This window comes from Cyprinodon tularosa, unplaced genomic scaffold (genome assembly GCF_016077235.1).
Source record: "Cyprinodon tularosa strain WSP-4 unplaced genomic scaffold, ASM1607723v1 ctg529, whole genome shotgun sequence".
Taxonomy (NCBI): domain Eukaryota; kingdom Metazoa; phylum Chordata; class Actinopteri; order Cyprinodontiformes; family Cyprinodontidae; genus Cyprinodon; species Cyprinodon tularosa.
The window spans coordinates 555,572-578,315 of record NW_024039262.1 but is presented as its reverse complement, the minus strand read 5'-3'; the positions used below and the strand labels follow the sequence as shown (position 1 = coordinate 578,315).

Here is a 22,744-nt window from a genome sequence, read left to right as displayed (position 1 = left end):
TTTGACGTTTTCTCCGGGAACAATATCTTTATCCACATTTAACTAATTTAATGAAGCATCCCCATGGTTTCATAGCCTCGTGAAACCATCCTGATCTCGCGAGCTTTCAAGGTTTCACCCGCTAATCAGTCTGGAGACTCTCCGTTAAAGAAAATTTGGAGCTTTTCACCAAACTAACGTCCAATCAGAGTTGGCTTTGAGGCGGGTTGAGGTGAGACGCAACGAGAAGCGCAACAGTTCAGTCTAAAGAACATGGCGGCTTCAGCCGATGAAACTAGCGTTAGCGTGGCTATTGAGCAAGTTTTATCGGAAATACAGAGTATTTCTTCACTGAAACACTGCTCTGGAGGCTTTTCTCAGAGGAAAAGATGTTTCTGCTCTTCTCCCGACTGGTTTCGGCAAGAGTAGCCTGGCTTGTGGTTGTGTTTTCGTCGTCGCTCTGTTAGTACGTCATATGCTTCGTTGATCTGATTGGTTTATTTGGCCCGTGATTCACCAACATAGGCCAATCAGCTATCCAGTATTTTCGCCTCTTCCCAAAATTACTTCAACGGAAGGTTTCAGATGGATATGCGGAGCAAATCCATCTGGCGGAGTCAGATTAATGGTTTCATGCTTCCTGACACGAGGACAGCAGGTCCCATGTCAGTGAACAGATCGCCCTCTGGTGAGTTTTTGAATGACAGAGAGGATGCCTACGCCTCACTCCTTCAACCTGCAACACAGCTGGATCCCGGATTGATTAACGTAATGCTCATAGACAGAGAAGTTCAGATTGTAAAACTGGAGCAAAATTTAGCTTTATTTGCACGTCCATCTGTTATGATCTTCGCACTGATGACTGGCTTAATTACTCATTTTAGTCACCTGTCCAATTTAGCCCGCAGGCTTGTTACCTCTCATGTGATCCACCTGCTCCTGCCTCTTTTTAAGACGCTTGCATCCAGTCATCATCGCCATATTATTGTGCTCTACAGCCTGTTGTAAGAGTGTTTCTGGCGTTCCCCTTATGTTTCTGATTACCTCATCCTTACCTGCCTCTCATCACTGAGCCTGCCTGTTCCTGTTCTTACCTGTTTGCCTGAATACTGGGTAGTCTGTTCTGAATAATCTGGCCAAATATGGACCCATCTCCACACAGACTGTGGCATTCAGTTGTCGTCCTATATGCCTGTTTTTCAGGCATACAGAGGGTTTTGTATTGCCTGCGTGGTCAGGCTGCTTCAGCTTTTGCTGTCAGATGCTGCATCTGTTTCCCCCTGAACTCTTTGGGGGTAATTAGTGTCCATATTTTCTGGGTTAATTACTAATTTTATTCACCTGTCAAATTCTGCCCAGTTGCTCATTACCTCTTATATAATCCACCTGCTCCTGCCCATTTTTAAGCCGCTCTTATCAAGTCATCGGTGCTAGATTATTCTTGTTGTATCCAGCCTGTGGTGAGAATGTTTTTAGCGTGCCTTAATGTTTCTGATTACCTCATCCTGACCTGCCTCTCATCACTGAGCCTGCCTTTCCTGTTCTGATCTGTTTGCCTGACCTGGCTTTGGACCCCTGGACCTCTGAGCCTACCTGTTCTTGTTCTTATCTATTTGCCTGAATACTGGGTCCGCTGTTCACCATCCAACACTTTCTCTTTTATACGGCCGACCACAGATATTTTGGTCTTAGATTTTAAAAAGGGATGTGAACATGTGTCAGTGCTTTATTTCGCATTTATTGATTTGGTGTGAACCAGTAGAACGGCAGCTGTTATCGCATCAATCCATCCCACCCCATGCCATATGGCTGTCCAAACAAATAGATATAACATCATATCATGATCTCAGCAGTGATTTACACCCTTGTCGTTTAGCAATTCTTCCCTCCTATGCGAGATGTTGCCCCAAAGTCTTTTATTTGTGTAAGAAATGTTTTTAAGTGAATAGCATGCCTTCACAACAAAAAAGAAGAGATTTTTAGGTTTTCTTCCTCTAAGTTGTGATTATTTTTGTCCTTTAAATGTTCTGCGGCAGTTTTAACATTTGGAAACTTACTCCTCCTGTCTCATAGAGCGGGTTGTCATGTTCTGTCTCCACAGTGATCTGTCTATACGGGTGGGGGTAGATTAGAGGCATCCTGAGGTTGGTGTGATATCTGCATCTGAGAGGCAAAAAAAGGAAACCCAAATGTTAAAGACAGCAATTAGACATTATATAAGAATGTTTTGACCACAGCAATGGTTTGATTTTCCATTCATAGCTAAATTATACCCAGGTAGCATAAAAAAACTGTTTGACAAAATAAATCTATAGTAAAAAAATTACAAAAAAGACATTTGATTTCATAATTAGAAGACAAACAGCCACAATACGTTTGAACAGTTTCTTTTCAAATTTCGATTTCAAATCACCTTGTAAAAACCCCATGATCTTAATATTACATTCAATATTTCAGTTTACAAAAATAAGCTGTTTCTTGTGAAGTAAAGAAAAAAAAAAACTGCCTTTTTTTGTGTGTTTTATAATCACAGGTCTGAAGAGAGTGGTGTACATTTTAATTTTTACCTCCCCGGGTCCACGCTGTTGAAACCCTTTCACTACAATATCATACACTATACTTTGTTCCATTATCGTGATGATTATCAGGCAAAGAACTTGTTTTGTAAATTGAAATTTGAAAAGAGTGCAATTCATAAAACTGGAAACAAAAATTTGGGGAGAAAACTTAAAAGTAATTAATATATAAAAAAAAGTTCTATCAATTATTAAATGGATTTAAAATGAAATTAATATTAATAAATAAATAAGTAAAAATGTGAAAAAAAAATAAAATCAGAGAAAACAGTAAAGTTACTCTTAAAAACCTTTTTCTTACTTAAATTTCTCAGTTTCATGTCTGCATACAATAAAAAATGGAAAATATAATATGGGATAAAAATACGATTTTAAAAGCTTTTTCTTTAAATTGCCTTTTTTTTTACTTGTAATAATAATTAGTATTGCGCCGATGCCATTTTTTGGTCATAGAGATGTCTGTGGCATGCACTCACTGTAATCATCTAAACATGTCTCATGTCTCATCTAAATACCCCTCACTTAACAATAAAAGTTAACAATAACTCTCAACTCCCAATAACAGATGATACTCAGCCTCACTAATTAATTAATTAAAATTAAAAATAATGTCTGTTCTGTAGGCTATTGGGGAAAAAAAATTAACAAATGAGCTAATTAACAAAAAATACCTCTTGTGTAGCAAAAACGTACCAAAATGTACCAAAAACGAACAAACATATCAATAGAATATCTTTACTTTGGGTGTCCAGGTGGCTTTTCAGATTCCTTGCACCTCCATTGGACACCGAGACATATGTGCCTGCTTTGCACACTGTGCACAAGGCCTCCCATTTGTCTCGACCCGGTCTGAAAGCGGGGAAACTCTTTTGTAAATCATTGTTAAACATACATATGCGCTTTGGCATGTTGTTGGCGTACTGACAGCCACGCTATCTATATGCTGATTAACAACAGGGCTGCCCGCTCTGGCGCGGCTCAGGGATCGCTGCGTCACACGCAGCGTCGTGCGCAGGGCCCTAGTGCCTGTAAATTTAATGGTCCAATGAAGGTAATTTAAAAAACAGGACATTTCCTCACTTTTAAAAAAAAAAACGGGACGCCCGGAACAGGACGTGAAATACGGACATTTGGTCACCCTACAATACCCGATACCTGGCTGTGCAGTATCGCCTGATACTGATACCATCTATTTGAAATGGATGTGTGGGTGCATATATGATGAACTGCATACAACTTGGATGTAAAATAAATGCCATCATGGCTTATCAAGCTGCTGCCTACCTTTGTGAAGCAGGAAAAAGACAAATACAAAGTGAATCCAGTAGAACTTTTTATTTCCTAACTGGAATGGGTGACAATACTGTAATCAAATAAACATTTGGCTCTCAAAATGTGCCCTATTTGTTGGTACTCCCTGATACTGATATCACCATTTTAGTGCTGGATTGAGGCCCCGCCCGTTACTGGTATCGGTGCAACACTAAAAATAATGGAACAGAAATTACACCATTATTAACAAACATTTGCTGACTTACAATCATCTGGATCAGCGTTTTAAAGCAGTCAAACATTTAAACCCTGCAGGACTTGTAAAAACAACCTGCTCCACCCCATTCCTGAGGTTTTGTAATCTCTGACATATTTTTCTCCCAGACCGTCCCTATATGGTTCAATGCATTTTCTCATTTACTCTGAGCCATTTCCTTGCACCTGCTGAAGTGGAACATTTGCAAACATGACTGGACATAACCAGCCTATCCTGTCAGGTTCCTTAAGATGTTTGCTTGTTTCTCCTTATATATCCCAACAGGCATTAAAAATTATTGATTTTATTTACTACAATCTTTTTTTTTTATTATTTGCCTTATTTTATTTATTGTAAACAAACATAAAAAATAATCTTTGAAACACCAAATATCTTTCTTTAAACTTGATTTTAAATGTCAACGCTCCCTGGCTTATAAAATAAGTTAACTCCCGTGTTTGGCTGATGGTTTTTGTATGAATAATTCCTGTCTCATGCGACTCATCCAGGAGTTGTTTTGACAGACATGTTCCAGCTGTGGGACTCACCTGGTGACATAAACATACACCCCTCCGAGCAGAACAGACAGCAGCAGAACCAGGATGAAGATGGCCAGCGCTATATTTCCTCCACTGAGAGGGGAGGCTGCAGTCGCCTCTGCAACTGACACCCAACAAATGAACAATGCACAATTAATTAGAGCGTATTAACTAGACAACGAGGGTCAGGCTGAAGGTGGCTTGGTAAATGTGGGTGGATGAAGCAGGTACTCAAATGGAGAAAAATTGTAGAGAGTTAAAAAATGAAAATTGCAGATGTAGGAGGAACACAGACAGAGATGTTCTTTTTAAACTTTTTGTCTGTTTCTTTGTTGTTATTATATGTATCTGTCTGTTAAAAACAGCATTTCCTTTTCAACCCTCTTGATGAATGATCAGCGGCGCAGGAAGACACTTACCTTCCAATTCATGGTTGTGCAAGCAACTGAAGATAGCTAAAAGAAACACATCATTTTATCACTCAGCAGATATAAAAACTGACATGACAGAATTATTTTTTATTGTATTTGTAACAATGCTTAGTCACCTTAATCATATTAATCTCTATTTATGTGCAATGCCTGCCAAACCTTCTGATTGGCATATTGAGTTAATAAATTAACACAGTCAATTTGGTAATAATTTAATTCCCATAATTAGGAATTTAATTCCTAATTATACTGTATTCTGTATCAATTATGCAGACATACTGCAACAAACATACTCTCATGGACAACATTGTTGGTGCCTGTTTAATGAAAGAAACAACCACATGGTCACAGAAATAACTTGAAAGTGACTAAAGTAACAATACAGGTGCTGGTCATAAAATTAGAATATCATGAAAAAGTAGATTGATTTCAGTAATTCCATTTAAAAAGTGAAACTTGTATATTATATTCATACATTACATACAAACTCATATATTTCAGATGTTTATTTTGTTTAATTTTGATGATTACAAATGACAACAAATGAAAATCTCAAATTCATCATATCAGAAAATTAGAATATTACTGAAGACCAATAAAAACAAAGGATTTATAGAAATGTTGGCCAACTGAAAAGTATGAACATGAAAAGTATGAGCATGTACAGCACTCAGTATTTAGTTGGGCCTCCTTTGGCCTGTATTACTGCAGCAATGCGGCGTGGCATGGAGTCGATCAGTCTGTGGCACTGCTCAGGTGTTATGATAGCCCAGGTTGCTCTAATAGTGGCTTTTAGCTCTTCTGAATTGTTGGGTCTGGTGTATTGCATCTTCTTCTTCACAATACCCCATAGATTTTCTATGGGGTTAAGGTCAGGAGAGTTTGCTGGCCAATTAAGAACAGGGATACCATGGTCCTTCAACCAGGTACTGGTAGCTTTGGCACTGTGTGCAGGTGCCAAGTCCTGTTGGAAAATGAAATCTGCATCTCCAAAAAGTTGGTCAGCTGCAGGAAGCATGAAGTGCTCTAAAACTTCCTGGTATGTGGCTGCGTTGACCCTGGACCTCAGAAAACACAATGGACCAACACCAGCAGATGACATGGCACCCCAAACCATCACTGACTGTGGAAACTTTACACTGGACTTCAAGCAACGTGGATGAAGTGCCTCTCTTCTTTTCCTCCAGACTCTGGGACCTTGATTTCCAAAGGAAATGCAAAATTTACTTTCATCAGAGAACATGACTTTGGACCACTCACCAGCAGTCCAGTCCTGTTTCTCTTTAGACGCTTCTGACGCTGTCTGTGGTTCAAGAGTGGCTTGACACAAGGAATGCGACAGCAGAAACCGATGTCTTTCATACGTCTGTGTGTGGTGGTTCTTGAAGCACTCACTCCAGCTGCAGTCCACTCTTTGTGAATCTCCCCCACATTTTTGAAGGGGTTTTGTTTCACAATCCTCTCCAGGGTGCGGTTATCTCTCTTGCTTGTACACTTTTTTCGACCACATCTTTTCCTTCCCTTCGCCTCTCTATTAATGTGCTTGGACACTGAGCTCTGTGAACAGCCAGCCTCTTTAGCGATGACCTTTTGTGTCTTGCCCTCCTTGTGCAAGGTGTCGATGGTCGTCTTTTGGACAACTGTCAAGTCAGCAGTCTTCCCCATGATTGTGTAGCCTATAGAACTAGACTGAAAGACCATTTAAAGGCTTTTGCAGGTGGTTTGAGTTAAATAGCTGATTAGAGTGTGGCACCAGGGGCCATCAATTTTGAACCTTTTCACAATATTCTAATTTTCTGATATGATGAATTTGAGATTTTCATTTGTTGTCATTTGTAATCATCAAAATTAAACAAAATAAACATCTGAAATATATGAGTTTGTATGTAATGTATGAATATAATATACAAGTTTCACTTTTTAAATGGAATTACTGAAATCAATCTACTTTTTCATGATATTCTAATTTTATGACCAGCACCTGTAAATAAGAATTCTATAAAAATGAGCAAATTAAGTTCAGACATTGTTTTTCTACAACGAAGTATTGGGCCATAATAAAGAGAATTTGTTATTTGACAGGCTGTAATATAACAATAAGGTAGCAGAATTACAAGAATAAAGGCATAACATTGTAAGGACTTTGCTTTTTGATAAAGCTTAAAGTTAGAGTGGCTCAGGTTATCCTGAGCTATCTCTATAGTTATGCTGCTATAGGCTTAGACTGCTGGAGGACATAGGGGCCTGTTTTTCATCATTCTATCTCTTTTCTCCCACTCTGCAGAATCTGTTTGTCTCTCTGCTCTTTCTCGTAATAGCTTTGCCTCGTTTGTTCCTGTTTGGCTGTGACTCCATCCTGGAGAGAAATATCAGAAATATCTTTGTTTATAGATGTTGGAGATCGGCCTGTTTTTCAGTGTAGTCCTGTTTCTCTGACTGGCTGGATGTGTTCTCTTTATACTCAGACATTGGAGCTGGCTCGGAGCTAATCTGGGTGTGTTTCCTGGATGGAGCCGCCTGTGGTGCTCGTTGACAGTTACTTTTTGTATCTATGCTTCTTTCTGTATGTCTCCTTGAACACTAGTCTGGTTCTGCTGGAAGTTTCTTCCTCTTAAAAGGACATTTTTCCTCTCCACTGTCTCTACAAGCATGCTTAGTGTAAGGGATTGCATTTGAGTCAATGATTCGATGCAATCAACTGGTTTTCTTAGATAGAAAACTTTAAATCAATTTGACTGGATGATCTGGTGAGCTGTAAACTGCCTTGAGATGACATGTTGGGAATTGGTGCTATATAATTAAACTGAATAAAATTGATTAAAGTAATATTACTAGAATAAAGCTGTAATATTATTTAAAAAGTCAATGTATAACATGGATGCATAAACACGTCCTTTTATTTCAGTGTTATTATGTATAAAGTAAAAGATTATAATTAAAAATGTCTCCAGATCTTTACTGGTTGATGGTTTTCTTAATTCGGACCCAGCTGATTATTAATTGGTTACCCCTGCCCTATATAATCATTCTATGACCCCTTTAATATAATCTAAAAAAATTAAAACACAACCTCAGCATCAACATTTTTAACATGTCTTGATTCTGAAAGAGGTACTTGGATATGATGTTATACTATTAGCCTGGGCTATTTCATTTATTAAAGGAATAGTACAACCAAAACATGATTAGCCTTCATTTTCTACTCACCCCCATGCTGAACAACACTCTGGAGTACTTTTTTGATATCTCAAATGCATCTGGAGATCTGGGAGGCTTCTTGCTGTCTGCTGACATTCAAATAATGGAGGTCTATGGTGCCCGAGACAGAAAGGTCCATAAAAGTCCACAAAAAACGTGTCAATATTCCTCCATACTGCTCGTCCAATGTATTCCAAGTGTCCTGAGTGGGTAGCATCCAGAATTTACTCGAAACAAAGTCATTTAGAATGTTTTTAGAGCATAAACAGTAGTGTATAGGATTTCCTAAAAGCGCGTTCACAAGTCTACAGAAACCGCGGCAGACCAAACCAGACGAAAGTGCGCATTCAGTGTCTGCTCTGCCGATAACGCAAGCGTAGAAGAAGAAATGTGCTGTTTACCTGTGCAAAGAAAGAAACAATGAAAGAAAAATGTCTGAGGACTTCAGTGTTGAGGAAGTAGCGTCGTAAACGCGCTTTCAGGAAATCCAATACACTACTGTTTATGCTCTAAAAACATTCTAAATGACTTTGTTTCGAGTAAATTATGGACGCTACCCACTCAGGACACTTGGAATACATTGGACGAGCAGTATGGAGGAATATTGACACGTTTTTTGTGGACTTTTATGGACCTTTCTGTCTCGGTCACCATAGACCTCCATTATTTGAATGTCAGCAGACAGCAAGAAGCCTCCCAGATCTCCAGATGCATTTGAGATATCAAAAAAGTACTCCAGAGTGTTGTTCAGCATGGGGGTGAGTAGAAAATGAAGGCTAATCATGTTTTGGGTGTACTATTCCTGATTACGTGATTGGATGCTACAGAGCTATTACAGGGAAACAATATCCTGCATGTCTAAAAAGCTTACAATGGCCATAAAATTGAAGAGAGCAAATTCAAAATAAAGTCTTACTCCTGCAGATAGGAAGAGGGCCACTCCAAAATGAAGGGTTCCCAAGGATGCATTTAATGGTCCCCTCTCCTATGAGCTTATAATGTTGGTTACAAACAAACGAGAGTGACTCTCCAGGCAAGTACAACCTTTTGGACAGGATCTGGTAACCTTCATGAGGGATACCAGGGTTCTTACAGGAAACTGCTTCCTCAGCTGCAAGAGAAAAACAAAACAAGAAAAGATTTTAATGCTTATATATATATATATATATATATATATATATATATATATATATATATATATATATATATATATATATATATATAATTTTTTTATGTATGTGTTAGAGCTCCACAGATGGCTCTAACAGTAGCTGAGGTGACATGAGTCGAGGATAATCTTCTTCCCCTCCTCCTGGTCGCTAAAGGCTGATTGGTTCGCTCTATTAGCATTTCATTTACATATCAAACACCTGACACTTACATTAACAGCCATAAAAAATACCCAGGGTGAAATGCAAAAGAGGAAGACCCTTTCTGCTTTGAAATGCTGGGATTTTTATTTATTTATAAAAAAAAAATTAAAAATAGAAAAAGAGAGATCCAAGAAATCAAACACATCCTGTCCTGTCGTATAGATCTGCAACAGGAAAGAGTCACTGTTCCCCATTTATCCGCTACATCAAGCTTCATCGTTCAACAGCAAATGGAGATTCATGGAGCGGATTTGGTTCCGTTAGTGTCGCAATCAAGGAATTTTGAAAAAACACATTAAATAAAAAATCGAAAGAAAAAAAATAGCAACTCAGAAAATAAAAAAATGTAAGAAATTAACTTTTCTGTTTTATCACATTTTATATTTTCATTTTTTTTTTTTGTTGTTGTCCAGATTTAGCTTTGCAAATTTCCTTCAGTAAGAACTGAAGACCCATTTCTATTGGTCAACATGGAAAATAACAACAACAACAATGTATTGGTCAACTTAGATTCAATAGTGAGCGTTTCTATTGGTAAGAAAAATGTGATCTAAAAGATTAATGAATACAATTCAAACTAAATATAAAAAATAAAAGAATGAAATTCGATGAACTCAATACAAAAAAATAAATTAGAAAAAATTCTATACATTTAAAAAAAAAGCATTTGAACAAAATGAATTTTCAAAATATAGATACTGTCAATATTATAACTTTTAATAAAAAGAAACAAAAAAAGAAAACAGAAAAAAAAAAAACACACACACCAAAAACTGAGAAAACAGATAAGTAAAGCTCCTTTGTTGATTAAAACATTTGCAAAATTTCGCTTTTGGATTGAATTTTTTTTCTAATTTCAATTTACATTTTTTTCCTCTCCACTAAATGTTGAGAAACCTTGAAAGCGAATAAGATAATAAATATGGTTAAAAAATATCAACTTTTTTTGTTTGTTTGTTTGTTTTTTCCTGTCATTAAAAGGCATGTGAAAAATAAAAAGTGGTGTCATTTTTCTAAGTCTGTTTTTTTATATATATTGTTTTGCTACTAGAGGTACTGAAATGAAAACGCAGACGTTTACTAATGGCTGCTATCTTCAAATAGAGAGTCAGAGGCCTGGTTTTCAGGAATCAATTGAAATAAGGTACAATGGACATCTATAAATCTATTGCAATTTTTGGTCATAGTACTGTAGTCTCTCCATAAGATTAGTGCTTTATCTGTAACTGTTTATCGAACTGCAGCAGTGTTGTTTTTAACAGCCATCTTAGATTTAGTCTTTAGGACTAATTGATAGTTTGTCTGAAATTCTAGTTTTAGTCATTTTTATGCTGCAAAAAAAAAGTTAACCTTTACAATTTCGGATAACAACCAGATTCTTTACCAGACTGACAGCTCTATCCTAGATACTACAATAGCTGGGTATAGAATGCTGCTTTGATGTTCATCATTGCTGTTGGGCATAGGAATGCTTTTAGATATACAAGGTTTCCTTTCAAAAGCAAACACTTCCTGATTTAGTATGAATTATGCATTACACTCAGATCAATAAAATCTTCATTGCTCCAAAAAAGGAAACAAAAACATTCTTCTTTCTACTTTGGCTATTTTTGTTTCATTTCTGAGAATTTTAACATTAGTTACCTCTGCTCAGGGGTAAAAGTAGATTTTAAATTTACAGGATAAAAAAAAAAAAAATGCAAATAGAACATAATTGCCAGTAATGCCATGGCAATCCAGACCTAAATTTAATGCATATGCTAACTAAAATGTAGTCAATACAAGGAAACATTTACATCATATTTAAATAGAAAGCAACGGGAACAATCAGAGAGAAATATTCAAAGATCTATGTACCTTCTCATCTGGCTCTTTATCCAAAAAAGAGAATTTAATTAAATATTTTACTTGGATATTATTTATGGATTCCTTAAAGAATGTTTAGTATTGACTTATGTGAGCTTGAAGAAGTAAATATAAAGCCTTAAAGCTACAGTGTGTAATTTTCAGCGACATCTAACGTTCAGACTGCAGACCACAGCAACATGAACATCTCTCCCCCACCGCTTCTCCCCCCCAACAGTACGGCGAGCGTTACGGGACAAAATGTCTTCCACGACGTCCGCATCACCTACCTTCTCAAGTGATGAGGTTTGTTTACATAGATAATTTTAATACTGCCATCTATTGTTCAGTACCGTCTCAGTTCATCTCTCTCAACTTGCCGTAGTTACTTTCGAGCGTAATGGGCGATCTCGCAATCGCTAGTTTGTTGGCTCTGCGCTGCCATAGTGCAAAGATGTCTGCCTCCATGACTGCGAGACCCGCTCCTATGTAATTATAAATAACGAATTCTAAGGCAACGCAAATATTAAGGTTAAGAGGCTGAGCTCGTAGATGATGATAAATAACATGGTTATGTATAATATATTACATTTCTGACTGTATATCCCTGTAATTATTACACACTGTAGCCTTAAATGGCCAAGCTCCATCTGATATCAGAGATCTGATTGTTCCTTATGTTCCTAACAGAGCACTTCGCTCTCAATCTGCAGGTTTACTAGTGATTCCTAGGATTTATAAAAGTAGAATGGGAGGCAGATCTTTTAGTTATCAGGCTCCTCTCCTGTGGAACCAACTACCAGTTTTAGTCCGTGAGGGAGACACCCTTTTTACTTTTAAGGCTAGGCTTAAAACTTTCCTTTTTGATAAAGCTTATAGTTAGTGGCTCAGGTTATCCTGAGCTATCTCTATAGTTATGCTGCTATAGGCTTAGACTGCTGGAGGACATAGGGACCCCCATTTCATCATTCTGCTTCATTCTCTCTCTGTTCTCCTATTCTGCAGAATCTGTTAGTTCAATCTCTAACGTTCTGCTCTCTCTGCTTTTTCTCATAGTAGCTTCATCTGGTCTGTTCCTGTTTGGCTGTGACTCCATCCTGGAGAGAAATATCAGCTGTGCTGCTGCCATCAACACCTTTGTTTATAGATGTTGGAGATCAGCCTGTTTTCCAGTGTAGTCCTGTTTCTCTGACTGTGACTGGCTGCATGTGCTCTCTTCATCCTCTGACATGGGAGCTGGCTCGGAGCTCATCTGCCTGGCTGTGTGTTTCCTTTTACAGCTGCTTTTTGTATCTCTGCTTCTGTCTCCTTGAACCCCAGTCGGCCTCTGCAGATGGCCGCTCACACTAAGCCTGGTTCTGCTGGAGGTTTCTTCCTGTTAAAAGGGAGTTTTTCCTCTCCACTGTCGCTACAAGCACGCTTAGTGTAAGGGATTTTATTTGGGTCAATGAGTCGATGCAATCAACTGGTTTTCCTTAGATGGAAAACTTTGAACCAATTTGACTGGATGATCTTTTGAACTGTAAAGTGCCTTGAGATGACGTGTGTTGTGACTTGGCGCTATAGAAATAAACTGAACTGAATTGAATTGATGATCAGTGATATATAGTTTATTAAGTAGCGATGGAATAGCCATACTACTGAGAACGAACCATTAGAGCGGAGCATGAAGCGCAGAATCTGAGCTCCATGTAAGATCAGAGCAGTTTGACAGAGTTAGCTTAGCTGATTATAGCAAAATTAAGCAGCTTAAACGTCCCACTAATTTTAATTCAGTCCCGTCTCATTGACTAAAACTCAAACCTATGACTAGTCATGTTTTAGTCATCAAAGTCATCAAAGATCCATGTTTAGCTCGTCAGTTTTTGTTATCGTCATTAAAAAGTAGCGTCAATTAAATTATTTCGTCATCATCGACCAAAACAACACTGAACTGCAGGATACAGTTTTAACAATCCTGTCTGATACTCACAAACACAATGAGGAAGTCGAGAAGTCCACACGGGCGTCCCTGGCTCACGACCATAACAGGTAATGGTGGCTCCGCCCTGCATGACGAAGCTGGGGTTGCAGCTGTACTGAATGGTTGTGCCGACCAACAGTTTAGGGTCAGACAGAGTTCTGGTCGAATGCTCCACGTGACCCGGGTCGGAACAGTACATGACTATGAGGAAGAGAATAAAAAAGAAAACAGCAAAGTCTTTGATTAGATTAATTTCCTTAATACAAAAAGTACAGCAATGAATAATCTTGGCTTTTGTTTAATGTTCAAGTGTTAAATACTTAGTTGAGACCACATAAACTGTGTGTTTTCTACTTTTGGTGAATTATGAAATTAATTTCTATCTACTAAAAACAGAATAATTAGAAAAATATTCTTCAGACAAGCGATTTGTTCATTTAAATTCAGTGTTTCCATGGTATCTGGTAGAACTGCACTGCAAAAAATGTAAATCTAAATAACTAATTTTTTCTTAAAATAAGTGCCTTTTTTATTGAATTGAGCAGGTAAGTTAGATGCTTTGCCAATGGAACAAGACAATTTACATTTAAAATAAGGGAAAAATAGTGCATTGTCTTTTTTCAACTTAATAATATCTATTTATCTTATTTTAAGGGTGAAAATAATCATTCCATTGGCAAATCCTTTTATTTACCTTCTCAAATTAAGGGTAAATACATTTAATTTAACAAATTTCTAAATTGCTTTTACTGTGTGCCTTTAAATCTTTTATAAAGTATCTCAAATTCAGGTCAAAAACACTTTTTATTTTTAATTTTTATTTTTTTTAGAGTCACTCAAGTAAATATAACTAGTTTACTACCCATCTCTGGGTATATGTGAAGTCAAGAAGGTTTTGTGATACATAAATCTACAAAAGAACAGTCATGGTTTTTATTTTCCATATTTGTTCGCTATTTAATATAGAATAATAATGTTGTTTAAAGTTGAAATGATAATGTTGTGTTGTCAATGTTTCAATTTTACAAAATCCTCAAGTGGAAAAAAAAAATTCAAAAAATATCCACTGGACTTGGTTTTCAAGATCTGAAGACGTTTCGCCACCTCTCCAGGAAGCTTTCTCAATTCAAATGTCTGGATCCGCAGTGAGTTTGAGTCTTATATAGACAACGCCTTGTATCGCTTGGAAACATGCAATGGTAACCGATGAATGGGTCGTTAGTTCCATCGTTAGCCTGTAATATCTGAACCTGTCTATGATTCTAGGGGTCGGTCGTTAAAGGGGGGATTGTCATTAAGGGGGGGGGGGGGATTGTCTCCTGTAATACCTGAAACCTGTCTATGATTGTTAAGGGTTGGTCGTTAAGGAGGTATTGTTCACCGGCTGGAGCGGGTAAGTCCCTCGTTCCTCTGTGATGGGGTGGGGGGTTTGGTGATATCTGGAAGGGATCATGTCTATGATTGAATTGTATGTTTTTGGAAGCTGGAATCTGAGTCCACCACCTCTGTTTAAAGTTGGTTTTTCTCTCTTAACATAGATGGCTTCCTTCACGCCCCTCTCAAACCACCTATTTTCTTTATCCAGAATATGGACATTCTGGTCCTCAAAAGAATGTCCTTTGTCCACAAGGTGTAGGTGTACTGCGGAGTCTTGTCCAGAGACTGGTTACTTTGGTAACCAAAGCACGTTGGCCTTTAGATGCAAAACCCCATCATCCACCGCTACATATTTTTGCAAAACATTCTACAGTAACATCAATTTGCCAAATATAAGAGGAACATCATAGTTCGGTATAAGGAAAGCACTTTAGTTTTATCATAATTTAGTTTGTTGCAAGGATTTTAGTTTGAAGAAATAGAAAATGCCAACCGTCACAAGGATGCGCATGACAAGTAGGGGCTATATATACTGCATGCATCATTTAGGTAGTTTACATTAGATTATTTCTTGAGCTCCTTCAGTTATTTACTGTCACAGGTGAGAGCTGATTTAAAGGTATACTATGCAACCGGTGTTGATTTTCCAGCGAGGCTCCCCCCAGAGGGCTAAAGTAAAAGTGCACTGTCGTAAATATGCTCAGCTGTTCTCCTGGTTTCTCCGTCAAGCCAGGCGCGGTTGTTTTGAGCTTAGCAGACAGGCAAACGCAACGAATCACCATGTCTATTGCGGTAAGTGACTATTTTGTTCCAATATTCCAGTTTGAAAATTTCGCTGTTTTCTCTCTGGTTCCGCCATGATAACTGCACAAATATCGGCACTGCGCTAGCAACGAGCATGCCTTTCACTGGGGGCGTGTAGCAGTTCTCGCCGTAAAGCAAGACCGACTCTTGCGATGCGCGAGACTTCTGAGCCTGCGGGTGCGGGCCGAGGGCTCCTGCAATTGCAAGTACGGTATTTCCCCTACAGACCACCAGGGCGGCCGAGAAAACCTTTGTACAACCTGAAATGACTCATTTAATCATCCAAAACGTTATGGAACACATTAATTAACTGAAAAATGTTGCATACTATGCCTTTAAGGAGGGTTGGCCCTCACACGCTGAAATTAGGACCGGCCCACCGGGCAAACGCCCGCTATCACAGATTATCAGTCAGAGCCTGGTTAAAGGTATAGTGGAGGATTTTCTTTTTCCTGGCGGATCATCAAAATAATTGGTCATCCCTATTGTCAATCATTCTGGTGATATGTTTATGTAAGGCCCCATTTTCACTTACCGGTGGTGAGTCTGACATAGTGGAAAGAATGCTTATGCTCTTTTTGAAAGTAATCAACTGCTAAACAGAGGAGAAATGGACGCTCTCTATGTTTAATAGTCGTTCCCTCTTTGAGCAGGTACAGAATTGTGCATGTGTGTTTTTTTTTTATGGAGAGTGCTGGTTTCTTCAAAAATATCCTCCACTATACCTTTAAATTCAACACTAATCTGAGTGCATTTTGTTCCCACTTTGAATTAGAGTTAAATGACCTCTTTACATAGTGTATATCTCACTCCAGTTGTAATAACTCTAAAAGAGTCAACGTGTTTGGACGCTGCATATTACATTTCTCTGTAAACTGTTTATTCTTTTTATCTTCACGTATATAACGTCATCAGTCATGATAGTTTTCGGGCTTTAAGCAGGAAAATGTTCAAATCAGAAATTATTCAAAAAGTATTATGCAATGGAGAAAAACTGACTTTTTTCACAGAAGGGAGGCTGAAAGCTCCAGGACAGGTCCAGCTGACAGGTGAGGGTCTCCCGCCCCACCAGGTCATAGCCAGGATCGCACTGGTAGGTGATTCTGGCTCCTCGCACTAACGCAACGTGTGAAGTCGTCTTCCAGCCGTTCTGGATCTCAGGCAGATCGGGACAGGAGTCGTTTCGGGACACCTCTGCGAAGAGAAATTACAGACAAGAGTTTGTTTAATAGCTCCGGTTTGATGGGGTCAGGCGCTGAGGTCCATGCTTGGCTGCAATAAACATTTCCATCTCTGTCACAATTAGTAGGGGTCAAAAAGTCAGCGTGAACAGAAGCACTACAGCTGATCATGGCATGATACTCTCACTGAGAAGATGGATGGATTCATTGTGCTGCTGCTCCACCGTGGAAAGAATGATGGATTTTATCTCTGCCCCATCCTCTTTACATATCACCTCTCAGCTGGATTCACACAAGGACAGCCTCATAGTGAAGCTGGAGCTTGCAGCAGCTGTTACATGCCCATAGAAATTACAAATTTTCTCTGTATTCTTTTATTATAAAGAAAGCAGAATAAGTCAGGGCCCTTTGGTTTAAAAATTTGCAAGAACTCTGAATTTGAAAAAGGTTTAAAAACTAAGGTACAGGCTTTTGTTAAGTCCAAAAGTGACAGGATATTTGATTTTACTGAAAATTCAGGAAAAATTAAAGCTTAATTATTTATTTAAGTAACTGGTCTTAACAGTATTCACAGTTATTGGCACTGCACTGCAAAAATGATTTAGAAATAAGAAATTTTTTTATTTTATTAAATGTATTTACCCTTAACTTTAGAAGGTAAATCAAATTATTTGACAACGGAATTATTATTTTTACTCTTAAAATAAGACAAGTAGATATTATTAACCTGAAAAAGGAAAATAGTTTTTTCTTATTTTAAATGTAAATTGTCTTGTTCCATTGGGAAAGCGTCTCACTTACCTGCTCAATTCAAGAAAAAAATGCACTTATTTAAAAAAATAATACTAATTCTTATTTAGATTTACATTTTTTGCAGTATGGAGGATTTTTCTATAATGAGGATAAACCTGACCAGTGTATTAAATGGAAAATTAAATTAAAATGATTACTCATTAACTCCAGCATTTGATATGCAAATTTTTCATCAACATGTTTTACTCCTTTAGGTCTAATTAATACAGCGAGGTTCTCAGACTTTTCTTTGTCTGCCCTCTTTTTGATTTATAGAAGGTTTTCATGCCCCCCTTCAACCAACCAGTTGAATAAAGAAAAGTCAACCAGATTGCCATAAAATCTATATAAAATTCAATCTATATAAATAATAAATAAAATCTATATGGCAAAAAATAACTACAATATCCTTTAAATAACCACCACTTTTAAAATGTAATTACTTTAATTGCTTATTTTATGGCATAAAATGTCTTTTTATTTGTGACCCCTGAAATTTGATAATTGTTTTCCATTTATTTTAAGGCTGAGGAAAAGTTAACAGCAATTTGAGAAAACAAAAAGTTAACGACTGTTACAACTGGCAACGTCAACTTATGTATATATGAGTGTGGAGGTCCCTGTCCCTGCTTGGTCCCCAGATGATGACGGAGATGTCCAACAAACATCAGGGAATGTGCAACTTATTGCACATTTAAAAAGCACCTTAAACAGTTTCTTAAAAGCTCCCAGTCATGCACTTACTAATTTTATTGTTGTAATGTCATTGTCTGAACGTGTGTCTATGTGTTTTGACTGATATTGTATTATGTGATCTTGTGTTGTTTTGTCTTCCTGCCTCAGGACGACAGATGTAAATTAGCAACTATGCTACAACCTGGCTCATTAAAAATCTGTACAGAAGTATAATATTGTTCATTAATGTCCTTTGTCCTGATTAAGTAAATAAATAAATAAATGACCTCCTGGAGGTGACGGATATAAAACCTGCCGTCGCTGGCTGTTGCCCCACAGGCCTGAAACTGGTGGAGATAGATGAAGTTGGTCAGTCTGTAGACTGATGGTTAGCGAGACGGTACGCTGAGATTTAGTGGATTGCATGAGCTGATACTAGAGCTTCACTCAGGGACCTGGAAGATGGAAGTCCAGTTGGATAACACAGGTTGAGAGAACCTGTCCATGATGAGCAAGCATGAAGCGACAGTAGAGAGGAAAAACTCCCCGTTGGGAAGAAACCTCTGGCAGAACCAGGCTCAACATGGCGGTCTGCTGCCGGACCAGTTGAAATGAGATGCGGAATGCAGTAAGAGTCTGGGAGGAATGACACTCTGATGAAGCTTTAGCTACGATGGTGGAGGAGGAGCTGAAGGTGGTTTGAAATGGGGTCATCTGAATGATGTCAGACAGCACAACCACCACCTGCACACAGGAGCAGAAGAGCTGCGGATAGGAGACCTGTTATGATGAACTTTGGATGCTGATTGGCTTTCATGGAGGTGTGGTTTAAAGCTGATTGGCTGTGTCGCAGGTGGATGTAGGAACGCAATCAGTTTAGTCAGTTGAACTTCCACCTAGGCTCCATGATTTGGACACCCGTAGACGGGTTGTAACACAACACAAAGTTTAGAAAAAAGGCTACCTACAACTGGGTTAGCAGTCTACTCTTTCAGAACCAACTTTGCTTTCTTCTCGTTGTTCCATTAGTTTTTAGTCTTTAGTCACCATCTTGTTTGCCTACAGAGCTCGTTCTCAGACTGTTGTACATATTTTTATTAGTTTCTTTCTTAGCTTTTAGAACCAAATAATGAACATGTAAAGAATTTATCTCACTAAACAGGCAAGAGTCTGGTCTAATTAGAAAGTGCACAATGGAAACATATTTTCCAAATGTGACACAGGTGGCTTTTAGACACAGGTTTGCCTGCTGTGTTTAAAAGTAGCAGCAGCAGCAACCCAGACTGACAGCAGCTCATTGGATCATTTGGATCACGTTGTGATGGTCACATGGTCAGTAACCCCACACACAACCACTTTTTCATAAGTTTTAATACACACTAGCATAAATATATTGGTTTGTTTATTTTGACAATATTGAAGACATTAGTTCCAATTGTAGAGCGCACATTTGGTTAACTTTTGTTTATTTAATTTTGTCAAATGCTTATTATATTTTCTGCTTTCTTTTCTGGTGTTGTGGGAGTGCAATCAACTGGGAGAATGTCGCTGACATGATCATGGACTGATTGGGTGGTACCATCTGGAGTTCCACTATGGGGGAAGACCATGGACTCAACATTTTAAATATGTTACATAATTTCTTCTTCTTACTTTTGTGATTTGCTCATTTTTTAAATTTGTTTAATGATTGTCATTTAAGTTTAATCCTTAAGCTAACTGTTTAGTTACTTTTGTTAAATTGGTGTAGATGTTCTCCCTACCTCTTCCTCAGTGTGTCAGTCTGGTCTGATCAGCCAGTATTTAATTCCTCTTTGTTTGCTGTGTGTCAGGTCAGTTTTTTGTTTGTTCAGTTAGTTTGAGGTTTCATATGTTTGAACTTTATATTTGTTGCCCTTTGTTAGTCTCTTCATTTGACCTCTTTTAAGGGCCCTGAAATTTTTGTTTGGATTATTTTTACTTTGGTGAAATACAAGCCAGTTTTCTTGACAATCACCACTGTGTCATGCTTGGCTGGCTCGGTCCCTCACACACGTGTAGCCTGGTCTGGGACGCTCTGGAGGGTGTTACCGTATTAACAGGAGAAGTGGCGCAAGTGAAGTTTGACACTGTTGTCGGATAACGTGGTAATTTATAAATGTTTTAAATCAGGTTGGGTCCAGATTAGCCAGCAGGTGGGTCCAGATTCAGACACCCGACCGCTAACCCTTGACCTCTGCTCTAAAGGCTCCAGCTCCCTCTCCAAGACACTCTCAAAGAAACCCTTCAAAAGACATCTGAGGTCCTCCTGCAATACACGCTCTTAAGGCTTGACACCCTCACTTCTCAAGACTCTTTCTCACTGAAAATATGGCCCCGTCCACACGAAGTCAAAACAAACACGAAACGGTGATATTTTCCAAAACGTTTGCCGTAAAGACGGAGACGTAAAATAAATGTGATCGTCCACACGAATGCATGAAAACGCTGCAAAATGTATGCCAGGCCTGTAAGTGGCGCTGTGGTGCCAAAGCAAAAATAAGTGACGAAATGTTGGGCATGCGCACTAATATTTATACATGGTTGCCCTGCGGGTCCATTTTCGTGGTTCAGTCAAATTCAGGTGCTGAACTATGTCGTCGATATTGCTCTGTTCTTCCTGGAGATATTCCAGAAGAAGAAGATTCTGTTGTAAGCCCGACAGCCGGGTGAGTAGCATTAGCAGCAACCATTCAACACAGTACGGCGCCATTGTTGTTGTGATACTGTGTCGCGCATGCGTGTTTAGAGGCGACGCTATGACGCATGCGTGTAAAAAAAAAAATGCGGTTAGAGCCTAAAGATGGAAACGCGAAAACGGCGTTTCAAAATCTTCCCACTCTGAACGCTGAATAAAAAAGAGATCGTTTACAGACCCCCGAAACACCGGCTTCGTGTGGATGAGAGGCTGGTTTGGTGAAAAATTTGTGCGTTTAGGCCAGGGTTTGGCTTCGTGTGGACGGGGCCTAAATGGTTAACATGTGTTTTTCAAACATGGTTGCCCTGATAACAATTGGCATTTGGCTCCCATTCCATTGGCAAAAAAAGCTGGTCTAACACAACACTGTGAGATCAATAAAGTCAATCAATCAGTCATATTTGTTTGCTGTTTAAAATACGAGTGATAAAAAACAACCAAAAGGCTATTTTATTCTGGTTAAGATTAAATGAAAGCGTAATTCACCAGAACACCTCAGTGTAGACTCCACAATGGGTTTTTTTTTTATGTAGCAGTCACCTAAATGAGAAATAATTCCACTGGGAATGTTTTTTACTTGCTTTCTTTAGATGCTCGTGAAAATGGTTAGAAGCATCTGGGAAACATTAACAACCAGGTGTGAAGTAGATTAATGCTTTGAGGGGGAAGTACTGAGATGAGTTTTAGGCTCCGGTTGTTGATGCACGAGTCCTTTTCTCTTTATCAGCTCTCTCAACCTGGAAATGACACCAACAACCTTTGAGAAAAGAATTGAAATATAATCTATATTGAAAGGACAGCTGTGATGCTAAAATAATTGGGCTACTACAAAGTTTGCTGTCTTCAAAGACTGAATGGAGAAAAACAGTGAAGGACTCTTTGCACACCAAACATTCATCTAAAAAAGGATTTTTATCTCCTAGTGGAGGAAGACTTTTATCTTTGAGTTAGTTTTTCTGTTTGTAGATATTTTTTCAATTAGTCATATCTGATTAAATCAGAAAAATGCCATGATTTTTTAAAAGTTGCCTCTCTTTGTTGGAGGACTTTATTCTGAGGGCCTGAGGTGTAAAAAAACAGAAACATAATAATATCATGTGTGATATAATTTTTTCTATTTTTCTATATTATGCATCCCCGTTCCATTAATAATAACATATGGACTGTCCTCACACTAACAAACATACCATGGACTCTTCCCCTCACACACATACACAATCTATATATAATCTGTAAATCTGTAAATCTTATCTGCCATTATTTATCTTGTATTATAAACCCGCTAATACATATTTTTTTTTCCTAACATTCCTGTATATTCTGTATAATCTGTGTAATCTGTGCATGTAGCCCCCAAATTCATATTTAAATTCATGCACAACTTTTTACAGTCCCTAACTATTACTTTTTGCTTTTACATACACCTGTAAAAATATTTATATCCTGTATAGCACAGTCCCCAACCTTTTTTGCACCACGTACCGCTATATGTCAGACAGTATTTTCACGCACCGGCCGGGGTGGGGGTGGAACACGATCAAGTGAAATGATACGACTGGCATAAAATCAAATACAAACAGCATAAAAATAAAACAAGCCGGTCCCATCTAGGCGTAATCGGAGAAAATGACAGACGAAGCGTGCTCCTGATGTCCAGTCTGCTCAGTAGCTTTGTTTTGGTCGCTGTAACCGCAGAAAATCCCGCTTCACAAAGATAGGATGTTATAGACAGGATGAGTCTTGAACTGAATTAACCTGTGTCAAGAG

At 38.3% G+C, this 22,744-nt stretch overlaps 1 protein-coding gene across 1 annotated transcript in view; it reads right to left on the bottom strand.

Moving 5' to 3' along the window:
- The window catches only part of LOC119795966 (seizure 6-like protein), a 199,611-nt gene that overhangs the window by 11,301 nt on the left and 165,566 nt on the right, over window positions 1-22,744 (bottom strand). The window contains exons 11-16 of the mRNA XM_038304232.1: window positions 16,613-16,807; window positions 13,442-13,633; window positions 9,168-9,362; window positions 5,042-5,077; window positions 4,632-4,746; window positions 2,037-2,142 (exon numbers count right to left, since the gene is read on the bottom strand). Of these exons, the coding sequence (XP_038160160.1) occupies window positions 2,037-2,142; window positions 4,632-4,746; window positions 5,042-5,077; window positions 9,168-9,362; window positions 13,442-13,633; window positions 16,613-16,807 (839 nt within the window). The remainder of the gene's footprint in view (window positions 1-2,036; window positions 2,143-4,631; window positions 4,747-5,041; window positions 5,078-9,167; window positions 9,363-13,441; window positions 13,634-16,612; window positions 16,808-22,744) is intronic.